The sequence below is a fragment of the Pleurodeles waltl genome, chromosome 3_1 (genome assembly GCF_031143425.1).
Source record: "Pleurodeles waltl isolate 20211129_DDA chromosome 3_1, aPleWal1.hap1.20221129, whole genome shotgun sequence".
NCBI lineage: Eukaryota > Metazoa > Chordata > Amphibia > Caudata > Salamandridae > Pleurodeles > Pleurodeles waltl.
Genome location: NC_090440.1, coordinates 272,431,274 through 272,452,225, shown reverse-complemented (window position 1 = coordinate 272,452,225; position 20,952 = coordinate 272,431,274). Strand labels below are relative to the sequence as shown.

Genomic DNA, 20,952 nt, shown 5'->3' with positions numbered 1-20,952 from the left:
GGGTGGCATAAGACATGCTGCAGCCCTTAGAGACCTTCCTTGGCATCAGGGCCCTTGGTACTAGAAGTACCAGTTACAAGGGACTTATCTGGATGCCAGGGTCTGCCAATTGTGGATACAAAAGTACAGGTTAGGGAAAGAACACTGGTGCTGGGGCCTGGTTAGCAGGCCTCAGCACACTTTCAATTGTAAACATAGCATCAGCAAAGGCAAAAAGTCAGGTGGCAACCATGCCAAGGAGGCATTTCCTTACACATGTTGGACATATTGGGCCAGTAGAAGTGGTTGACTAACCTCTCCCACGTCTTGGTTTGTCCCAAATGTCCAGCAAGGGGAATGTCATGGGCCAATGTTAGGATGAACTTCCTGAACAGCTGAGGCACTACCACTCTCCTAGTGGCACCAGGTTTGGGGTCTCTGGCCTCAGTGTACAGGAGTCCATCCTCCCAATAGACCCTATGCGTTCCATTTTTCTTGCCTTTGGACTCTTCAGCAGCTTGCTGCCTAAGGCCTTCAAGAGAGGGACAGGTTTCTTGTCCCTTACACAGCTCCTCCCTTGAGGGTCCCCCTGGGCCTAAGAGCTCAACCTGATAAGGTTCAAGCTCCAAAGGCTCAGTTCCCTCAGAGGGCAGAACTTCTTCCTGAGAAGAGAGGTTCCCTTTCTTTTGCTGTGTTGTAGTTGGTTTCCCAACTGACTTTCCTGTTCTCTTGGTAGGCTGGGCCATTCTTTCAGACTCCAGCTCTACTTGTTCACCCTGTGCCTTGCACTGTGCTCTTGTTTTCACACACACCAGTTCAGGGATACCCAGCATTGCTGCATGGGTTTTTAGTTCTACCTCAGCCCATGCTGAGGACTCCAGGTCATTTCCAAGCAGACAGTCCACTGGGATATTTGAGGAGACCACCACCTGTTTCAGGCCATTGACCCCTCCCCATTCTAAAGTAACCATTGCCATGGGATGTACTTTTCTCTGATTGTCAGCGTTGGTGACTGTGTAAGTTTTTCCAGTCAGGTATTGGCCAGGGGAAACCAGTTTCTCTGTCACCATGGTGACACTGGCACCTGTATCCCTCAGGCCCTCTATTCTAGTCCCATTAATTAAGAGTTGCTGTCTGTATTTTTGCATGTTAGGCGGCCAGACAGCTAGTGTGGCTAAATCCACCCCACCCTCAGAAACTAGAATAGCTTCAGTGTGGACCCTGATTTGCTCTGGGCACACTGTTGATCCCACTTGGAGACTAGCCATACCAGTGTTACCTGGATGGGAGTTTGGAGTGGAACCTTTCTTGGGACAGGCCTTGTCTCCAGTTTGGTGTCCATGCTGTTTACAGCTATGACACCAGGCCTTTTTGGGATCAAAGTTTTTACCCTTGTACCCATTGTTTTGTGAAGAGGCTCTGGGCCCACCCTCCTGTGCAGGTTTTTGGGGGCCTGTAGAAGACTCTTTACTATTTTTAGTTTTGGTTGTCTCATCACCCTTCCCCTGGGGAGTCTTTGTGACCCCTTTCTTTTGGTCACCCCCTGTTGAAGTCTTGGACACCCTTGTCTTGACCCAATGGTCCGCCTTCTTTCCCAATTCTTGGGGAGAAATTGGTCCTAGGTCTACCAGATGCTGATGCAGTTTATCATTGAAACAATTACTCAATAGGTGTTCTTTCACAAATAAATTGTACAGCCCATCATAATTACTTACACCACTGCCTTGAATCCAACCATCTAGTGTTTTCACTGAGTAGTCAACAAAGTCAACCCAGGTCTGGCTCGAGGATTTTTGAGCCCCCCTGAACCTAATCCTGTACTCCTCAGTGGAGAATCCAAAGCCCTCAATCAGGGTACCCTTCATGAGGTCATAAGATTCTGCATCTTTTCCAGAGAGTGTGAGGAGTCTATCCCTACACTTTCCAGTGAACATTTCCCAAAGGAGAGCACCCCAGTGAGATCTGTTCACTTTTCTGGTTACACAAGCCCTCTCAAAAGCTGTGAACCACTTGGTGATGTCATCACCATCTTCATATTTTGTCACAATCCCTTTGGGGATTTTTAACATGTCAGGAGTATCTCTGACCCTATTTATATTGCTGCCACCATTGATGGGTCCTAGGCCCATCTCTTGTCTTTCCCTTTCTATGGCTAGGAGCTGTCTCTCTAAAGCCAATCTTTTGGCCATCCTGGCTAACAGGAGGTCATCTTCACTGAGAGCATCCTCAGTGATTTCAGAAATGTGGGACCCTCCTGTGAGGGACTCACTATTTCTGACTAACACAGTTGGAGACAGGACTTGAGGGGTCCTGTTCTCCCTATTTAGGACTGGAGGAGGGACATTGGCCTCCAAGTCACTAATTTCTTCCTCTGTGAGGTCATCATCAGAGGGGTTGGCTTTTTCAAACTCTGCCAACAGCTCCTGGAGCTGAATTTTGGTAGGTCTGGAGCCAATGGTTATTTTTTTGATATTACAGAGAGACCTTAGCTCCCTCATCTTAAGATGGAGGTAAGGTGTGGTGTCGAGTTCCACCACCTGCATCTCTGTATCAGACATTATTCTGCTAAGAGTTGGAATACTTTAAGAATCTAAAACTGTTTCTAGGATCTAATTCAAACTTTTAACAAACTTTTAAACTCTAAAAAGACAATGCTAAACAGGGACTTAACACACAAGGCCCTAGCAGGACTTTTAAGAATTTAGAAAAATTTCAAATTGCAAAAATCAATTTCTAATGACAATTTTGGAATTTGTCGTGTGATCAGGTATTGGCTGAGTAGTCCAGCAAATGCAAAGTCTTGTACCCCACCGCTGATCCACCAATGTAGGAAGTTGGCTCTGTATGTGCTATTTCAAAGTAAGGAATAGCATGCACAGAATCCAAGGGTTCCCCTTAGAGGTAAAATAGTGGTAAAAATAGATAATACTAATGCTCTATTTTGTGGTAGTGTGGTCGAGCAGTAGGCTTATCCAAGGAGTAGTGTTAAGCATTTGTTGTACATACACATAGACAATAAATGAGGTACACACACTCAGAGACAAATCCAGCCAATAGGTTTTTGTATAGAAAAATATCCTTTCTTAGTTTATTTTAAGAACCACAGGTTCAAATTTTACATGCAATATCTCATTCGAAAGGTATTGCAGGTAAGTACTTTAGGAACTTCAAATCATCAAAATTGCATGTATACTTTTCAAGTTATTCACAAATAGCTGTTTTAAAAGTGGACACAGTGCAATTTTCACAGTTCCTAGGGGAGGTAAGTATTTGTTAGGTTAACCAGGTAAGTAAGACACTTACAGGGCTTAGTTCTTGGTCCAAGGTAGCCCACCGTTGGGGGTTCAGAGCAACCCCAAAGTCACCACACCAGCAGCTCAGGGCCGGTCAGGTGCAGAGTTCAAAGTGGTGCCCAAAACACATAGGCTAGAATGGAGAGAAGGGGGTGCCCCGGTTCCGGTCTGCTTGCAGGTAAGTACCCGCGTCTTCGGAGGGCAGACCAGGGGGGTTTTGTAGGGCACCGGGGGGGGACACAAGTCCACACAGAAATTTCACCCTCAGCGGCGCGGGGGCGGCCGGGTGCAGTGTAGAAACAAGCGTCGGGTTCGCAATGTTAGTCTATGAGAGATCTCGGGATCTCTTCAGCGCTGCAGGCAGGCAAGGGGGGGGGTTCCTCGGGGAAACCTCCGCTTGGGCAAGGGAGAGGGACTCCTGGGGGTCACTTCTCCAGTGAAAGTCCAGTCCTTCAGGTCCTGGGGGCTGCGGGTGCAGGGTCTCTCCCAGGCGTCGGGACTTTAGGTTCAAAGAGTCGCGGTCAGGGGAAGCCTCGGGATTCCCTCTGCAGGCGGCGCTGTGGGGGCTCAGGGGGGACAGGTTTTTGTACTCACAGTCTTAGAGTAGTCCTGGGGTCCCTCCTGAGGTGTTGGATCGCCACCAGCCGAGTCGGGGTCGCCGGATGCAGTGTTGCAAGTCTCACGCTTCTTGCGGGGAGCTTGCAGGGTTCTTTAAAGTTGCTGGAAACAAAGTTGCAGCTTTTCTTGGAGCAGGTCCGCTGTCCTCGGGAGTTTCTTGTCGTTTCGAAGCAGGGGCAGTCCTCAGAGGATGTCAGAGGTCGCTGGTCCCTTGGAAGGCGTCGCTGGAGCAGAGTTCTTTGGAAGGCAGGAGACAGGCCGGTGAGTTTCTGGAGCCAAGGCAGTTGTCGTCTTCTGGTCTTCCTCTGCAGGGGTTTTCAGCTAGGCAGTCCTTCTTGTAGTTTGCAGGAATCTAATTTTCTAGGGTTCAGGGTAGCCCTTAAATACTAAATTTAAGGGCGTGTTTAGGTCTGGGGGGGTTAGTAGCCAATGGCTACTAGCCCTGAGGGTGGGTACACCCTCTTTGTGCCTCCTCCCAAGGGGAGGGGGTCACAATCCTAACCCTATTGGGGGAATCCTCCATCTGCAAGATGGAGGATTTCTAAAAGTTAGAGTCACCTCAGCTCAGGACACCTTAGGGGCTGTCCTGACTGGCCAGTGACTCCTCCTTGTTTTTCTCATTATTTTCTCCGGCCTTGCCGCCAAAAGTGGGGCCTGGCCGGAGGGGGCGGGCAACTCCACTAGCTGGAGTGTCCTGCTGGGTTGGCACAAAGGAGGTGAGCCTTTGAGGCTCACCGCCAGGTGTGACAATTCCTGCCTGGGGGAGGTGTTAGCATCCCCACCCAGTGCAGGCTTTGTTACTGGCCTCAGAGTGACAAAGGCACTCTCCCCATGGGGCCAGCAACATGTCTCGGTTTGTGGCAGGCTGCTAAAACTAGTCAGCCTACACAGATAGTCGGTTAAGTTTCAGGGGGCACCTCTAAGGTGCCCTCTGGGGTGTATTTTACAATAAAATGTACACTGGCATCAGTGTGCATTTATTGTGCTGAGAAGTTTGATACCAAACTTCCCAGTTTTCAGTGTAGCCATTATGGTGCTGTGGAGTTCGTGTTTGACAAACTCCCAGACCATATACTCTTATGGCTACCCTGCACTTACAATGTCTAAGGTTTTGTTTAGACACTGTAGGGGTACCATGCTCATGCACTGGTACCCTCACCTATGGTATAGTGCACCCTGCCTTAGGGCTGTAAGGCCTGCTAGAGGGGTGTCTTACCTATACTGCATAGGCAGTGAGAGGCTGGCATGGCACCCTGAGGGGAGTGCCATGTCGACTTACTCGTTTTGTCCTCACTAGCACACACAAGCTGGCAAGCAGGGTGTCTGTGCTGAGTGAGAGGTCTCCAGGGTGGCATAAGACATGCTGCAGCCCTTAGAGACCTTCCTTGGCATCAGGGCCCTTGGTACTAGAAGTACCAGTTACAAGGGACTTATCTGGATGCCAGGGTCTGCCAATTGTGGATACAAAAGTACAGGTTAGGGAAAGAACACTGGTGCTGGGGCCTGGTTAGCAGGCCTCAGCACACTTTCAATTGTAAACATAGCATCAGCAAAGGCAAAAAGTCAGGGGGCAACCATGCCAAGGAGGCATTTCCTTACACTTATCATTTATGTCCGAGAGTTCTTTTCATGACATTAGCATTGTTAATATAGGGAAATAAATTCACAGTTCTTCCTAATAAACTGGTGTAGTTTTTTGAGGTGTAGATCTTTGAGTATAGTGATTATTGTTGAGGACTATATTATCCATTATTGACATCCCCTCAAGCCTATGTTGTGTCGGTCCATTGGCCTCTAGTGCAAAATCCACTATTTGGTTTGAAGTAATAGCGAGGATTTCTTGGCGCTGCAGCAGGACGTTTGAGGTTTAAACATCCGTTCCAAAGAAGACAGGAGGGAGAGCAAGGAAGAATCTGCGGTTAGATCGTATATCCACCAGAAAGAACATTACAGGATGTAAGTAACTTGTTTTTCTGATAGATTATTCCAACTGTAGGATGAAATGGAAGGCACCCATGAATAAGACATGATGGTTCTTAAGCTGCAGAGGAAATATTGTTATCATGACCCCTCTCTACTGCTTGGTTGCAGACCAGGGAGAGCAAATCAGAGCAGTCTGGGTCCTTCTGCTGCAGGGAGCAAGAGTTGGAACATAAAATGTTCCTGCTGCTAATAATGGCCTCAGCTTTCCCCATGTTCTCTTCTCCAAAAGGGCTGCACTGGATGTTGCACCAGGTGCCATTAAGCTCCTTGAACTTCTTGCCCTGCTGGTGAAATGGTCTGGCTGGGGGCACAACCCCAGTGGACTGAACTGCGATAACACGGTCTCTGAATTGCTTAAGCACCAATTCGGCCTATTCTCTGAACAGTCCAGATCCATCGAAGCGCATGTCCATAAGGGACATTTGGACATCCCTTAAAATCCAGTGAGCTCAAGGTGTGCCTTCTAACCACCACAGTGGTGCCAATGGCATGGCCTGTACAGTTGGTGGTGTCCAGAGTTGTGCGCAACAAAGAATTTGCGTATCGTGTCATACTTGGATCATTTTGACCAGTGAGTTACTAAGGTCCTCCAGAAAGGCCATCAATATATTGCTGGCCATGTCCCATTAGGCATGGGTGTAACTGCTCAGAAGTAAGATTCAGTGAGCATAAAACCAGACTAGTAGAGAAAAAAGTTCTCTTTTTGTAAGAGAAAGTCTATCCTCTGAAAGCACTGGTAGAGATTGACGCTGTATGTTTGGGGCATATCCTCCATAAGTTTGAAGCCATCAGAAAACCAAGAGGGAAAAAATAAATAAAAAATAAATCAGGAGTCACGCTCTGGATCCACTTCAAAAGGCGTGGAAACAAAGGAGCTGACATAAGCGCCACCCACATGCATTTACCAAAAGGCTCAGTTCTGTGGCAATATCAAGTCACTGCAGAGCTATATGGCACCACCTACTGGTACAGCAAGCACCGATGAAGAAATTAAAGATCCAGACTGACACTACTCTATAGGTGGGAAATGTACGATTAGGAGTATCCATCAAAACAGCTGATTTGAACTGAAGCCAAAAGCTCCATTACAGGTTTAGAAAAGTTATCTAGCTAGTCATTTGCTTCCGAGAGCTTTACAACAATAAAAAAAATAAAAAAAATAAAAACACACACACACACACAAACACACACACCCCTACTGCAGAAGCTACTCTGCGTTTTGCAATCAGTTGAGTGAAGAAATCACATATACAGTCCCGAAACAGTGAAGAGGAGCAATCAATTAAGCAAACACTATGATGTAGAACAGTGTTGGAGTGAGACCGTCAACTTCGTAAAGAAGAGAGCTTTTTCAATGCATTTTTATAATGTGATTCATAGCACAGAAACGATAACCAGGTTTCAATTATGGCATACACTGCGTGCAAATATCCCAAGATGTTAAAGTCCGCTAGCAGCACCCATAGTATAATAATGTGAAAAATATGAAGCAAAAACAAACCTTTTTGAAAGATGTAAGCAATTTAACACTGACGTAGCCCATCTTGTTTCGTCTGACATGCTTTAACAGGAAAGCATCTTTCTCAAGGTTCTCATCTGAGAGGTAGTATTCAATTTGTACTATAAGCTTCTCAATAAGATCCTGTTCTGGAGGTTTCCAGTTCGGGTCCAAGTCATCATTGTCATTCTCTCCTCCACTTGTAGCAGCACCACTGTAGAAACAGAAGAGAGCGCACAGGTAAGGTCAAAAGACCACCACAAAAAACCCAAACCACAAGCACTAATTACTTAAGACAAAGTCTCTGTAAATACTTCACTTTTGAAACGCAATAGATTGATGAGGTATGGGGGTTGGATCCTGTATGTCGATCAATTTTAGTAACCACCAGAACTTGATCAATATGCAACATGTTCACGGGTGTGCACTTCTTGGAAGACATCAGCAGTTTTATGTAATGCTCTATAGAAACGTGGAAGCTCAGCGTGTGACAGGAGTACCATGCTTTGTACCGTCAACAGAGACACTAGTATTTAATTTATAGCAGAGGTGGAGCACCAGCCAGCACAGTGTTTAGCATTACCCCCAGCACCCCTGGAAGCAGAGTGCCAACCAAAAGCGGTTTAGGAGTGCATGCTGCAGGATCAAGCAGGACTTCAGAAAGGATTCAATGATCTCCAGTTTCAAATCGGCTACAGGTTGATGGTGTACATGGTGACATTCACACCAAACACAGAAATAGACATATTTCTGCAAAACTGCCTGATCAAGGTTTATTTTGTAACATCTGCAAATGTGGTAAAATTACATTCCTGAGGAAGGCTAATCATTAATGTGGCTCTGTGAAAACTATTCTCTAGAAAAGTCACCCTGCAGAAAAGTGAAGTGTCCAGTTTCTAGTTGGCGGATGCATCATAACTAGCTGATAAACATTTAACTAATGTAAACGTCAGAGAAGCATGTGTATTGTGTGAAACCTCTTCAATCTCCGTGGAGGACTTGAAGATACCTGAAGCAAAGCGTGAAATCTTGATAGGTCATATTCAGCATCTAATGAGACTTTTCAATAATTGAGTTGAAGAAAAGGAGGTTTTTTTTGTGGTTAAATTCAAAATTAGAGCCCATGCCAGGTGCACATGACTAACCCACTTAGCATTTGTTCAGGGCTAAAATGGCCATATAGAAGCACTCGTCAATCTAATAGTCTACAACAACAATCTAAAAATAATCTTCGCAAAAGCAGCACACATTGGCAATCGGGCAGTGACAGGGCCCGACTAGTGTGGGAAAGGGGCTCAGAGGAAGAGTATTTCACCTTAGCATGAGGACAAATTGTGGATTGTATTTCTAAAAATTATCACCTGCAATCGCATTATAGTTTTAAGATAGGTGGTGCCAGGCTTCCTACACACTGGGCTCGGGAAACCTCCGCGCAACTCTTATCAGAGTCCCCGTTAGGGGACAGACTGTACAAGGCAAAAGAAATATATAAAAGCATGCTTATTTAGGTGTAATTTCCTCCCGGAACTAAGGGACTTCTAATTACAGAAGCTACCAATGCAACATCTTGTGACAAAGCAGACTCCCAGTGGACAGGGAACTGTGGAACAAACAGTTTGCCAAACCCCAGGTCTAATGACACTCGGAATAAAGGAGGCCCTATAGGACAGAACCAGACAGATTGACTAGAAAGGACAAGTGGGAGTATATAAACATCCACGAACTCGGTACTCCAACTTACTTTGCAAACACACCAGAGACCTAGAACTCTGCAAGATGACCAGGGAATCAGAGTACTTACAGGTTTAACTGCAAGGACCGGAGGGTCCCCAGTCCCTGGAAGGTCTTCACTCAGTTCAAAAGGCTTGACCATTCACCAGTTTTTAGAAGGAAGGAGGCACAATCTTTTTGAAATACATACTATACTGTTGTGAGTCTCCCAGGCTCAGGAGGTGGATCATGAGAAGGTCAGACAGATGTTGTGAGGCTTGTACATCACACCTATGATACAGCAGTGCTGGGATTCATATGCTAACTTTCCATTATTAGGGTTAGTGTTTTCATGAAGGACTGTCATCTAATTGCCGTGGACACTGGCTGCCACATTTCAGCATAATGGGACATGTATAACAACATGAACGACTGTGCTCTCCCACTTTTGGTGTCAATGCTACAACTCCACCCAACACCAGGTTTGGCTGTGTAAGACTTGAAAGTTTGAGGAGTCTGGATCTTAAAGGAAAATTAGGGCACACATCTGTGCTTTGAAAGTGTGGCATGAGCACGTGAAACTCATCACTAACGGGGATCTCTGGTTCCTCTGTAAGTACTTCCCGTTCAGATGAAGTGCAAACTGAATGTCACTTGGGATCTGCCAGCTAGGGAGAAACAGCCACAATTAAACACACATTTTGGTTGCCGTCCCAAAACAGTCTATCACCTAACTAATCTGTTTAAGTTGATGACCCCAGCTTTCACCTCACACCATAGCCATTCTTCATTCTGATGGCCCAAGCTCCAAAAACCGTGTTACACCATTACTTTGACGGTATAACACAGAAGCAAGTCGGTCATTTAAAGGAGGGCTGAGTGAATTCAAAATCTTGTTCACAAGCACTGCTCAAATACGAGTTGAAGGCAGAATATTTGAAATGAAATGCATGATTAAAAACACTTCCATCAAATCCAGAAAAGGAGAGTTTTACTGTTGGGTTATCATCGTCCTTAATCAGTAGAGAAAAGAATATAGGCTGTGGGGCAGAGGCAATCATGAGCACAGGAGAGGAAATTAATGGAGAAAGTGGAAGGACCCTTACAGCCTAGTTTACTGATAATTCACTTCGAGTACTCCTCTACTATCAAGGTTATTAGTGATAAATCGGTCTATTAAATCTATTCCCTTTGATGAACCCAGAACGTGAAGAACCGGTCCACCCAAAACGATTGTGCAAAGTGACAAACAGGTTACTAAATTGCCCTTACCCACTGTGTATCCTCACAGGTGTGCACTTTGTTGCCTGTCCTCGCATCCTGTCACGCGGAGTATAAGATTATGCACATAAAAGTGTGAAAACATGGCTTTACCATTACTTGTTACACCAAGGTTGCTTCTAGGACCTATTGGCTTTGCCAATGCCTTATGACGATTCTGTGCAGCATGACCACTAATTTATGCGCACCTACAAAAGGACGCTGTACAATTTTATTTTATTACTGAATAGATTTGAGATGAACCCGTAAATTAAAAGATAAAAGTGCATCAAAATCACTTTATGGCCGAGGGCTAGCTAAATTAATAAGATTTTTTTTAAAATATATAAATAAAGATTGTGGGCATAGGGATCAATGGAGGCAATTATGGGTGAAGCAACGGGGGATGTGAAGGGAGGAGAAGAGCTGCACGAGGGAGAGCAACACAAGCAGGGGAGAAGTAGAAGAGCAAGAAAGCAATACTGAGAGTGCAGGAGTTTGGCGGGGGAAGAAGCAGACGAGAGAGAGCTTGCAACACAAGGAGATGCAATATGAACATAGTATGTGCCAGTGGAAGAGGCACACAAGGGAGCGAGCTTAAACACCCTCTCATGACGTTGTGAGGTAAAAAGAAAAAGTAGATCACTAAAGGTGAACAGTGGAAGGGTGAAACCAGCCAAATCAGATGGTTAGGAAGCTATGCTCCAGGGAAAGGACAAACAAGATGGCACTAGGAAAGCCATTGAATAAGAAGCAGAAAATGAATGATAAGGCCAGCCTATTGTAAGCAATAGGTAGACTAAGTCCCAGTCAGTCCCTGTTAAACCCCCAATAGATCTTTTACAACCAGACTGTCTGGCAGACAGGATCACCCTCACTCCGGTAGTGAATGGTCCATTTACATCACCAAAGGGCCTTAAAACAGCAGCTTAGAAGGCTTTAGAGGCAGTTCCCTTCTGGTTTTGGGCTGCATCACATGCATCAGCAAAGATACGTTTTTTTTTAAAGCGCTGCCAGCCACGCAGGGCGAGGAAGAGCTACCCTGCAAGGCAAAATCCGAACTTTCAAGGAGTGAATTACACATAACCCTTCGTCCAGGTCAGTAATCCTCTTAAAGGCTTCTATTGATCAGAAGTGTTCAAATTAAAACCTTACTAATCTATCTTCACACCAAGAACTTGTGATCACTCTGTGTTCCTCTCTTCCACTGCCACACTTCCTTTCTCGGTCCCTCTTGCATCTTTTGTCGCTCTGTTCTGCCCTTCATTGTTACTTTTCTGATGTCTGCCACCTGATTCGTTGCCATTAATCCGAGCCAATACATTTACAGTTAATTACACAGTTCTCATTCGTTTTAAGCATGCGTGGTTCCATTCACATGTTCAATACTACTATAAGGATGCACATACATTACAGAAGCTAAACAATTGTAATCGTGCATATATAAAACAAGCCTTTCACAGCTCTTAAATGTCCTGCATTAATCTTTACAGTAGTTGGAGAACAGAATGGGCTAACCATTATAATCTTACTATCTTGTGACACTCCTAATGAACATGTCTCACTTGTACTCTGCCATCAAATATCCACTTGTCCAAGACCTGTACCTTCTAAAACCTATACTTGCTCCTTACATTAGGCCCACAGTTCATGTTACACATCACTCAAGACCAGTCTTAGTGGTTAGCAGCCACCTTAGGACTCAGTCCCTAACCCTAAGACCTAGGCCTGGAGCCAAAACCTTTATTTAAATGTTTCCACAAATTCGGGAGCTTGTGGCTTTTTTTTTTTTTACATCTAATCCTGGCCAGGGCCAATAGTCAGTTTTTATTTTGGGGGCAGGGGCTGCAGTTAAAACATAAAAACAAAAAACACACACACAGGGAGGAGGTGGCAGCCCTCTTCCAGGGCTGAAATGTATAATAAAAAGGGGAACCCTTAAAGGCACCCTGGCCTCCCCCATCCTCCGGGGCCAGATCAAGTACTCTGTTTCACCCCTGGGATACAGCAGTTTCCCTGCCTGCACAGATGCAGGAAGGGAAACAGGCTTGCTCCTGTCTGGCGGGAGAATTTTTAAATGCCTTTCATGCCTATAAGAGTGCGGGGCAGGGAAGTTAAGTCTGCTCCTAACTGAAGGGCGATTTAAACATGTCCCCACCTGCTGGGAGCGGACTTCCATTGTACTTCACTGCCCGCACTCCAGTAGATAGGGAAACAGAACAAATATTGCTTGCGCCCAAAGGGAGCATGCAAAAAACAGCTGCTCACCCGGGTAAGAGCAATGCTGGCTCCCGCAGTATGCAAGGAGCTGGCTGGGACTGCATTGGTCTTGGGCCCCAACTGTGGTCCCTTTAGTGTGGTTTATGGGTGCATCTACCTCTGGTCCCAGAGGATGGGGTCCCTGGGGCCTAATGAGGCTCAGGGAGGGGGGGGGGGGGGGCATGCCACCCTCCATTTAATGTGCTGCTTGGCAGATGCCCCAAATGGGCAGGTCACCCGCCTACAATTTAGAGGCACCAGGAGATGTGGTCTCTGGGCCCACAGTAGGCTTGGGGAGGGGTACAGCACTCCCCCACCCCTCCCCTTTTAAATAGAATTCATCCCTGGGGGCTATTAAGGCTCAGGGTTGGGGTTGGCAGACATGCAGCCACCTCCCCTTAATATATATATTTTGCTCTAGGAATGGGGTTCCTTAGGCCTCAAGGCCAACCACACATGCCGAAGGCTGTGTGCGGCATCTGGGTGGCAGCCTGCAAAGGTGTTGACCGCCTTCGGTGGATTGGTTGCCTGTGTGTGTGGGTTTGGGGGAGGGAAGGTCCTTTAGGTATGGTAACACATTACTTTATGTTTAAAAAAAAAAAAAAAAAGCTTAAAGTAATGTTATAGTTAGGTGCAAATTGCAGTAACACCGTAACATCTTAACATACAAAACCACTGACATTCACCAGTTATAGTTAGCTCTGGTACCTAACTTGTGCCCTCACCATGCACTGCTAATTACGCCACATTAAATGACTCATGACATCTTCTTTGAGACCACGGATATCACTGCAACGAAAGTAATGAGAAAATTGTGCATGGCGGGGGCACGAGTTAGTTACTTTAGGGCACGAGTTATAGATGTCAGCACAAACTATAACTGGGGAATTTCAGTGGTTTTGTATGTTTAAGAATGTATGTTGTCACTAAAGTTCTCACCCAACTATAGCATTACTTTAACATTTGGTATAGTATACATACACACACACACGTGACCGTCTGTTACAGTTTATACTTTAGTGACAGTTGATAACATCCTGGAGAATATGAAATCAGAACATTTGAGGGTTTCCTACACTACATCGATACCGATATTCAAAATAGGCATTATCAACAAGGTAAATATTAATGAGACAAATTGCTACTTGAAAGTTGAAATGAGAACTCAAAAAAAGTCTAACGTCATGCAAGTTAAAGTGACATCTAGAAAGTTGGAACAGCAGTTGTAATTTCCTGACGCCTAAAACCTGGATGTGCAGAATCTTTAGGACCAGACATGTCAGTTGGGATCAGGCCTGAAGAAATTTACCAATCACATGGTGACACATAGTATGTGCTCCCATGAAGCTATCAAGCATTCGGTCCTTGCAAAAATGCCAATTACCCGAAGTCACACCTTTTGGGGTATTTACAGATATTTTGAATGCATTTTCCACACTTAACTGCACTTAAAATTTCCACATAAGTCAGAAGGAAGGCTTTAAACGAGTGTGGAAACGTACACTAAAAAAATTATCTTCACAAGAGGGGGGGAGAGAAAGACTTTAATCGAAAATAATTTGTCACGAAAAGAACAAAATATGTAAATTCCTCTCATTTTCTAGCTCTGTGATTTAGTGTTAATCAGAAGCCTAGCATCTTTCTCATGTATAATGATTTTATATTAAAAGACTTACTTTGCAAAACGTCCCCTAAACAACATGCGATACTAGTGCACTCTCACATTTACAAGACAGCTATACTAGAATGATACAGGACTGAGCCAGATACTGCTGGAATTGTGTGCATGTGCAGAACACTGCCATATTTCATGAATTGGTGTGGACATGAAACCTTCAGGTGGAGTAATTAATTTACAATTGACGGAAAAAATGTTTTATGTAGGTCACAAATACAACTATAAAAACAAATCCTTAAGGCAACATACTATCCGACTAGTTCTCTCATGCACCACACTAACTTGGCTAGCAACAAATGCATTATTTAAACCCCCTACTATTGTAGCTTGATGTTACCACCAGTCATCATCACACTCTAAATATTTTGCAGCATCACCATCTGAAAGACTAGCTCTACTCTGACCTGCAAACGTTACCTGTTTTTATTCTGTATGTTCACTGCTGTTATGCACCATACAAATACAGTTGATAGAAGTTCTCTAACATTATCCCTGAGAAATAACCGCCAGGTTTTAAACCATGATAAAACAGGTTGCCTTTTTATGTTGAAGTCTACCAGACACTGCAGTTGTCTGGTTGCACAAAAACTTGTGGGCATTCTGAAAGCTTCCCTGGGAATGCATTCAGCCCAATGCTTACCACTGGGTGTGTGGTTTGCAACTCACATTTGCTGGCTTTGTTTCAGGCTGTCTTCAACGCTCTACTGGACGCATTTTTAATTCAGACGCCGTGCCACTGGTCGGGTATTATTCCCAACATTCCCTGCTTCTCCACCGGAGCTACAGGTAATGGGAACATTGCTAGGTGCATCCTCCAAGACAACTTATCACCCGACTACACATTACAATGTAGGTTAAAAAGCGCCCCGTATTCAAGGGCTCATGATCTGTGGCAATGGGACTTGGACACGAAGTTAACGGAGGAACAATGGGTGTACTCTTGTACCCTGACTGGTTTGTTATCCCCAAACTATCAACTGTGTATGATGCACTTCAAGTTCCCTCACACGCTGTATCGCACTGTTATGCTATGTAAAATGGGCCTTCTGGGGGAGGCTAAAAGCGTGTGCTGTATGTGGATTTTCTCCACCTGGTGCGACGCTGTCCTAAGACCGCTGCCGTCTGGGAAATCTGTGCCGGACACTGGACACTTACTGAATGCCAGATCACCTGGGATATGTTAGGGAAGTCCCGAAGGGAGTGCAATATTTCACGGCCATGCTCCTTACCCTTGTTAAGAGACAGCTTGCTATGCACTGGGGGAGACAGCCTGTATCCACGACCCGATGCTGGTTGCGGGATGCTGTATACTGCCCTGAAAAATTGGATGCATACTGGGAACTTGCGGCTCCTAGCTCCAAGCCTGGTGACTTAATCCCCCGCACCCCCATTTGTCTATGCAGCCATTAGAGAGGCCGTGGATTGACCCAACTCCTGGAACGTGCATGCAGAGGACACTGCCATCACACTCTGGAGCATGGGAGTTTAGCGATTGTCAGGGCGTACCGGCAGGGGGTGACAGACACCTGAACATTCATCCTTCTGCTCCTAAGGCCCGTGCCATCCATAATACTGCTGGAGATGGAGCATTATGGGCTTCTAGAGGTGTCTACTGCTACAATCAACCTTATAATTATATGGTATCCTACATGTCATTCCGTAGAAATGTGATGTCTTGCAATGTCACATGTTACTGTTAAAAGGGGGGGGGGGTATGTTTGGAAATTAGTATCTTCTCCGTTTTTACCTTTCTTTCTCTGACTTCATAGTGAGAGGATTTGTGTGACAATCTTGCCAGGTACTGGGAAAGAAAAGTTTTTTCCAGCACACAACAAAATTTAAAGTCAGTAAATGAACTGTGCAAATGTTTCAGAACATATAAAATTTGAAAAGTACAAATGAATCACTTTTTGTAAATCAGATGTGTGGCTGAAATAAACATTTCACTGTGGTAAAAAAATAATCAGTACACTTGGTGATGTCATTTCCACACATTTATTGTTCGCGAGCTGTAGGGTTTTATCAGTAAAACTGTGTATGCAAAGGTAAAGCACCTTTGAAATGGAGCAGATATCGGAAGTTGACCTGTTCCAAGTCTTGTGGAACTTAAACTACGCCCATCACTATAACTCGTTCGTGGCTTGCCTTTGAAAAATACCTAGTTATCATTGGTAAATGCTTTACATTTGCCCCTCATTGGGGTGGTTTGATTACCGCCTTGGACACCAAACCTGTTACATGGATAACTGCACTTTTGCCAATACTTTGACTCCAAGTGAACTTTTTTCCTTTGGTCTCTCCTTCACGCTCATGGCAGCTGTGGTGCTTTGAATCTCTCGCTTATGTCAACTTCTGTTTTTATTCTCAATTCAAGTGGCAAGAAAAGTCTAGTTAGGAATTTACAATGTTAACAACTCTAACAAACGCGAGACCCAAAGCATTGCAATTTTTTTTTTGCTACAATAGGGGATCCGTATTTGAAAGTGCCAGGCCTGCCTTTGATTTCCAGTTCAGCAATGGCTCCTGCTTTTGGTACTCTAGTACTCATTCCTTGGATGAGTAATGGAAGAACAACACTGTTTCGACAATGGGTTATAAAATGGGTGTATAGATTCACACTTGGCTTTACGATAGTCCCACAAAACAAAAACTCTTTCTAGAACCAAGGAAAAAGACTTCCAAAAGCAGACCTACGCCGTAGTCTTACTTTACACCACCCCTCTGGTACGGTCATCACGCCACTAGACTTAGACAACACGGGATTATGAGAACTATTACCAACCATTCTATTTATAGCGCACGTGGTGCACTTCTAGTCGCCACCAGGAAAGGCCTAGTGAGTCACGAGCTTTCGCAATCCATATCTCAGTGCTCCACGCGGCGCTTACTCAAGAGAACCGGAAACACCGGCTGCATCCTGGAAAGAGAAAGTGCCCGGGGAATTAAAGTTTCGTGGAAAAGCAAGACCCACCCCAACCCTCGCAGCCCATAGCAGAGGTGTGTTAACATGTTCCCTTGAAGAATCTTGTTCTAGTAAGAGTACATAGTGTTAGTCACAATCGAGAGGGCACATTTATTGCCCTCTGGATGAATTGGTCAACACGTAAAATGACTAAATATTTCAAAACCTGTAAACACATTTAACTAACATGGGACACTGTATTTAAAGCCAACAGAGTATCTCACACTAGAGAGCAGCGTCCTTCCTGCCCCTCCCAATAAACATACCTTTGGTCATAAAAGTCAGCCATCGTCGCACAGAAAAGTAAAGATCCGTGAATGTTCCTGCTATCAACCTGTCCACATGGTGAGGCCAATGCTTAATCGTAAGGGTGGTTGCAAGTGGTGGGAAATAACACTTATTTTTCATCATCCCTCTTTGGTCAGCCTGGGAGAGAAGGATAGAAATACGAGAAACATACCGAAACGGTAAAGGAGGGAGAAACCAGGGTGAAAAGGAACCTGCAAGAGTCAGTACAGGACAAAGGTTCCACAGCGAGGAAAGCAAGACCATGCATCTATTGTGACTATCACCGCGTATTGCGCTCCAAAGCCTCCAGTACTTTTTATTTTATTTATATAAACACAAATGAAGCACTGGGAAGATGTGTTCCTTTTAGCATTTAGAGTCATATAAAGAAGAAAAGTAATCGGTACAATCTGAAAAATTCAGATTTCGGGAAATCCACCGAGTGAGCTTTTAACAAATCTGAACTATAATCTGCAACTCAGGTGATATGTAAATTAAGCAGCATAATTCACATACCACCACCCAACTATGAACTTCAACTCGGGGACCATCAGGTCTGCTGTTCTTGGTGATGCATAATTTATAAATCACCAAGAACAGCAGACCTGATAACACCACCTTGTCAATGTGGATTTGTTGATACAATGTGGATTCCCTCTCTTCAACGTACATAATGTTCAATGAGCCTATAGGAAGCTCAGATTGGTCTGAGCTACACAGATGCATCCCAACATTTATGGGAGCTAACCAGCACCCAATGAGCCTATAGGAAGCTCAGATTGCTCAGAGTTGCACACATACATCCCAACATTTATGGGAGCTAGTCCGCACCCACTGCAACTAAGCCATGAGCAACTCACTATCCCAGGCATCTGCCTTCAACTGTGCTCCATTTCACTACATCGCAAGATCTGTTTTTATTTAACTTTAACAGGACGGTCCATCGAAAGTCACTTTTAGTCCCTGGTATAGGTTACTTTAAATTCTAGAGCAGCACTTAGGAGTAATAACCATAATGTATGTGTTTAGCAATACCTGAATTTTGAGAATCTAGATGGGGACCAAGAGAGTACAAACCATCAGGCGTGAGCCCAGATATAGGAATCACAAAACGGCAAGTAATATCTGGGATTCTATTTCGTAGGGTGATAATGGACCTTGATGAAACGGGGCTTTAGTTTCTTTCTCATTCGGATGACAACAGCAGTCACGAATATGTTCCTGAGATAGGTAGGGTGCACAGATAGAAGTCCTGTTTTCTGGTATTTCACTTTTTGCATTTCTTTATTGCAGTTATGCCAATGTCCTCATTCTTGATACAGTGCTCACCATGCAAGGTGGTTACCTAGCATTTTGTTTATTTTTGGTTCTTGGTGTGGTGCATCAAACCCTAGGCATTGTGTGGCAGAGATGTTGACAAAATGACAATAGTGAAACATTTAAGCGCGCACTTCAAAAATGAAGACAAGTTACTCAGAGTGGCAATCTTTGTAGCAAAGATTTGTGGAGACCAGTTATGTGATGGTGTTGATGCAAAGCACCATGGGATGTGGGGACAAGGGATTTGGGAGAGAGCAGGGGGTTGAGGAAAAAAAAAAACGTATTTCTTTAATTCCTCTGTTCTTGATACTGTGGTGTCACACTGCTCCCATGATTGTGTGCTGTAGCAGGGGCTGCCCATTTTGCTGAAGTGAAGTACTAATCTTGGGGTACCCCCTCACTGTCAGTGTATATCACATTGTGGTCACATGGTTAACCACTAAAATGCTGCACCTTTAAAAGTCCAAACTGTATAAACACAAATGTCCCACATTGATCGCACTGATGCACCTCCATCTAACTGAAAATTTATTATGTTAGAGTTCTTGTCTTAAAAACGGCAAAGGACTGCTGGATTTGTTGCTGCCCAGTGTTTACCACAGTGTCGTTTGCTGCACTAATTGCACGCACCCCTTGTAGTAAATTGGCCTCTCACACAAGCATAACTATCTTCCCAGATTCAAAGTGTACCTTTGGTTTTGTCTACAGTTTTGGGCTTTATGACGATGCAACAAAGTTTGCTTATTTTTAGGCAGGTACTTGCATCGAACAGATCATTTTGAAGTAGATAATATGTAGAAATTGTTTTTTAATGCTTTTTAACTGTCAAATAAAGTAACAATTGTTGTGTGCTGCCCACCAATCTGCTCAAAAGGAAATGACTAACTGATGTTTTGGTGATAGTCCAGATAAAAACAAATCGCCTCTGATGTGAATCTCAGACTATCCACCCCAGCGGATCTTACACTTACAAGAACAGGTATCCAGAAGTCAAAAGGCGGCTTTGAAAAGGTATAGGTGACATCCAGATGAGCTGTGACACATTAAGAATGGTTAAGTGGTCTGCTCCCAGAATGCTGGTACCAAATGTGGCCCATTTACATCACTGCACTGCATGCCAGTCAAGATGGATGATCCGTTTTGCAGCCATTCCCTAGTTTGCAACTTATTTTCACTTCACTGCTTTCAAGTATTATCGCAATTGTGCTGCTTGTAAACCCTAGAATGTCGCATAGAGCACCTGCCCACCCTGTCCGTTGAAAACCTTTCGTACACATCCAGAGATTATTTCAATGTCACAATGCTGGTATTATGCCTCTGACTTACCACTGGTTTGTAGGTTTTCTGGATGGGTGGAAGACTACCCCTAAGCTGAGATGACGCAGTCACTGTGACCAAGAGACAGATCAAAAACTTTGTCCCCAGGTTTGGAATCTTACTCAAGATCAGAAGTGACAAAAGGCACTCATTCTGCGTCATATACGGTCCATGAACTCTGCAAAGCTTTAGGGATCTGTCAACATTTTTAATGTGCTCATCACCCTGAGTCCTTGGGGGCGACAGAACGATGGAACAAAACACTGAAGAAGGAATATTTAAAATAAGTGACAAAACAGAATTTGTCCTGATGTCCGACCAGTGGCTACAAAGTTGATAAAAAACATTCCTAATGGAAACATTAAGTTCAGGACATTTGCAATAATCATGGATGATCAGGACTCTCCAATCCACACCTCCAATGTTTTCCACTTTACTTGATATGGTCCCATCTCATGATGGGGCATTAAAATACTACAAAACGATTCACTGTCACAACAAGCTTCTGTTCCCAGGTTCAAGCCATCCTGTCCAACAGTCAAAATTACTACTACCGTGATCTGCAACACAAGGACTGGATCTGCATCAAGATTAACTAGCATATGTCACCGCTTCAACTCCAATAATGAGGTCCTAAGAGGACAATCCACTTAGATCCACACTGTAAACGGACCACACTAACTGGACTCACCACACTGTAAATGGACCACACGGTTAAGACACACCTGATCTTAAGACAGATGCTCCTGCCTCCAAAAAGTGCACCAAAGAGAAAAAAGCAAGGGTT

General features: G+C 44.5%; 1 protein-coding gene across 1 annotated transcript in view; it reads right to left on the bottom strand.

The window, feature by feature from the left end:
• LARP6 (La ribonucleoprotein 6, translational regulator) overlaps positions 1 to 20,952 on the bottom strand; it is a 70,448-nt gene that overhangs the window by 33,322 nt on the left and 16,174 nt on the right. Inside the window, exon 2 of the mRNA XM_069222365.1 lies at positions 7,375 to 7,585. Within this exon, the coding sequence (XP_069078466.1) occupies positions 7,375 to 7,585 (211 nt within the window). The remainder of the gene's footprint in view (positions 1 to 7,374; positions 7,586 to 20,952) is intronic.